General features: G+C 37.0%; 1 protein-coding gene across 1 annotated transcript; it reads left to right on the top strand.

Annotated features, from left to right (window-relative positions):
- The first annotated feature begins 503 nt into the window (after positions 1 to 503).
- Positions 504 to 2,155, top strand: LOC108809850 (UDP-glycosyltransferase 72D1-like). Its single transcript, XM_018581986.2, has 2 exons — positions 504 to 648; positions 718 to 2,155. Exon 2 carries the CDS (start codon positions 721 to 723, stop codon positions 2,122 to 2,124), a length of 1,404 nt encoding a protein of 467 aa, XP_018437488.1. The 5' UTR covers positions 504 to 648; positions 718 to 720; the 3' UTR covers positions 2,125 to 2,155.
- The last annotated feature ends 856 nt before the right edge of the window (positions 2,156 to 3,011 follow it).

Raw genomic sequence — 3,011 nt, 5'->3', positions numbered from 1 at the left:
TTGATCTGCTGGAAACACGAGTCTTTCTTTGTTTCTTCCTTTTGCTCTGGACAAATCTGGAAACATCCACATTTTTGTGTTATTTTATTTTATTTTCTACAAAGTTAAGCTTCCGTCGAAAAGTCGCTATGCCTCTTAGTTTCAGGTCTATTTAAGAGCATTTCCATTGGCAAACTTCCACCATCACTATTTCCAATGTATTTTTTTATTATTTTAATTTTTTTTGGTATGTTTAAAAAAAAAATAACTGACCTATCACGGACCGCCAGATGTCGTGGAACCGCAAAACAGTCAAGAGACAAGTTCACCACGCCGAATCTGGACGATACAGATTTATAGCTTTTGCTTTGTTATATTATTTGTTTTTTTGGGAATTGTGTGAACCCCACATTAAAAACTCCAATGGAGATGTTCTAAGATAACGTTGGGTCTTATGCGTAATAATTAACATGCACATCACTTGTCAGTAACCCATATCGGATTCAATCCACGGTTTTGCATTTTAAGAGATAGATGTAGTTGCCGCTTAAAAAAAATTCTGTAATAAATACTCCTTATCTCATATGAGCCCGTATATATAGATAGTCTGTGGTCTTATCCCATTTCATTCACCGCCATTGACAAGCAAGAAACAACTTCAAATATAAGGTAAGTCCTTACTATAATGTTTTCTTTGGGTTTTCGTAGTCATTTTAACTTAAACTTTATCATGATTAGGTCATGGCGCACGCGCTTCTTGTCGCTAGCCCTGGCTTAGGCCATCTCATCCCTATACTCGAACTTGGGAACCGTCTCTCCTCTGTCCTCAACATCCGCGTTACAGTTCTCGCAGTAACTACCGGTTCCTCCTCCCTGACTGAAACCGAGGCCATACGTGCAGTTGCAGCTAGAGGGACATGTGAAGTTACAGAATTACCCCCGGTTGATACAGACCACTCTGTGGAGCCAAATGCGACGGTGTTCACTAAAATTGTAGAAAAGATGCGAGCCGCAAAGCCCGTGGTTCAAGACGCCATCAAATCAATGACACAAAAACCGACAGTCATGATCGTTGACTTTCTTGGTACCGGAATGATGTCCATTGCCGATGATGCCGGGATGGCTAAGTACGTGTACGTCGCTTCCAACTCGTGGTTCCTGGCATTGATGATGTACTTGCCCGTATTGGATAAGGTTGTTGAAGGGGAATACATTGACATCAAAGAGCCTATGAAAATTCCAGGTTGTAGATCGATAGGACCAGATGACCTTATCGAAACAATGTTAGACCGGTCGAACCGACACTACCGAGAGTGTGTTCGGTGTGGCGAGGAGATACCTATGAGCGATGGTATTTTGGTGAATACTTGGGAGGAATTAGAAGGAAAAACTCTACCTGCGCTTAGGGAGGATGGAGAATTGAGCCGGGTTATGAAAGTACCGGTTTATGCTATCGGGCCAATTGTTAGGTCTAATGAGCTTACTAAAAGGCCCAATAGTATATTCGAGTGGTTAGACAAACAACAAGAAAGGTCAGTGCTATATGTGTGTTTAGGTAGTGGTGGAACGCTGTCTTTAAAACAAACAACGGAACTCGCATGTGGTTTAGAGTTAAGTGGTCAAAGTTTCTTGTGGGTTCTGCGTAGACCCACTTCTTACCTAGGTGAAAGCTCTACCGATGATGATCTGGTAAGTGCCGGTCTTCCGGAAGGTTTCTTGGATCGCACACGTGGTATGGGTCTTGTGGTCACGGAATGGGCACCACAAGTTGAGATCTTGAGCCATGGATCAATCGGTGGGTTCTTGTCTCATTGCGGCTGGAGCTCTGTGTTAGAGAGTTTAACTAAAGGAGTTCCAATAGTGGCTTGGCCTCTTTATGCAGAGCAATGGATGAATGCTACGTTGCTGACTGAGGAGATTGGTGTAGCCGTTCGTACCTCGGAGTTACCGTCAAAGGGAGTGATCGGCCGAGAAGAAGTGGCATCTTTGGTGAGAAAGATTATGGCCGGAGAGGGTGAAGAAGGACGGAAGATAAGGGCTAAAGCTGAGGAGGTGAGGGTTAGTTCAGAACGAGTTTGGACTCAAGGCGGGTCATCTTATTATTCTCTCCTTGAATGGGCTAAACAATGTCGCCTTCTGTCGTGAATCACAAATAATACAATGTGTCAAGTTAAAAGTGATTGTCAAATCAAAGTTACATATTTAAGCAAAAAAAGAAAGCTACATCTAAAATAATTTATATTATTAAAGTTGAAGTACAAAACGGAGATGTTTGGAAACAAGAATAATATTTTTAATGAAATATGTTTGGAACCAGGTTTAGTTACATTCTTTTAATTATATTGTCGTAAATCATGAGATACTATCCACTTATTCTTAATTTCGTGGCTCATTTAAATATGTACAATTAGAATTTTAAAGAAGTACTTGCTTCCCACGTCCATGAAATTCTGCACACAACATCTCTCCAAATCTCTTTTAAATCTTCCAAATCTCTTTAATTAGTTATCTAAAATAGCAACAAAAATATAACAATAATGATATTACAATCCAAAAATTATATTAAAAAGTATTTAATATAATTCATTTATTAGCCTTTTTGAAAATTTTGTTTACTAAATGTTTGCACCATATCTTTTCAAAAAATCTTTCATATTATTAATTATTTGAAAGCATTTATTAAATGAAACCTCAAAATAAAAATCAAGTTAAAATAACAAATGATTAAATCAACAAAATTATAATACGGGTTTGAATTATCTCAACTTCTTAAAAAATAGTTTCATTTAAAATAAAAACTAAATCACATAAATTAAATTTACTAAAATTATAGAAAATATTTTGAAACGCACAAATGAATTTTTCAATATAAGAGTCTGGAAGATATAAATTATTTTATTTAAATTAAAAAATCATAATACATGTCTGAATCAAGTTAAAATAACAAATGATTAAATCAACAAAATCATAATACGGGTCTGAATTATCTCAACTCCTTAAAAATAGTTTCATTTAAAATAAAAACTAAATCA

The sequence above is a fragment of the Raphanus sativus genome, chromosome 6 (assembly GCF_000801105.2).
Source record: "Raphanus sativus cultivar WK10039 chromosome 6, ASM80110v3, whole genome shotgun sequence".
Lineage (NCBI taxonomy): Eukaryota > Viridiplantae > Streptophyta > Magnoliopsida > Brassicales > Brassicaceae > Raphanus > Raphanus sativus.
Note: the sequence above shows the minus strand (reverse complement) of the source record. Positions and strands in the feature narration are given on the sequence as shown.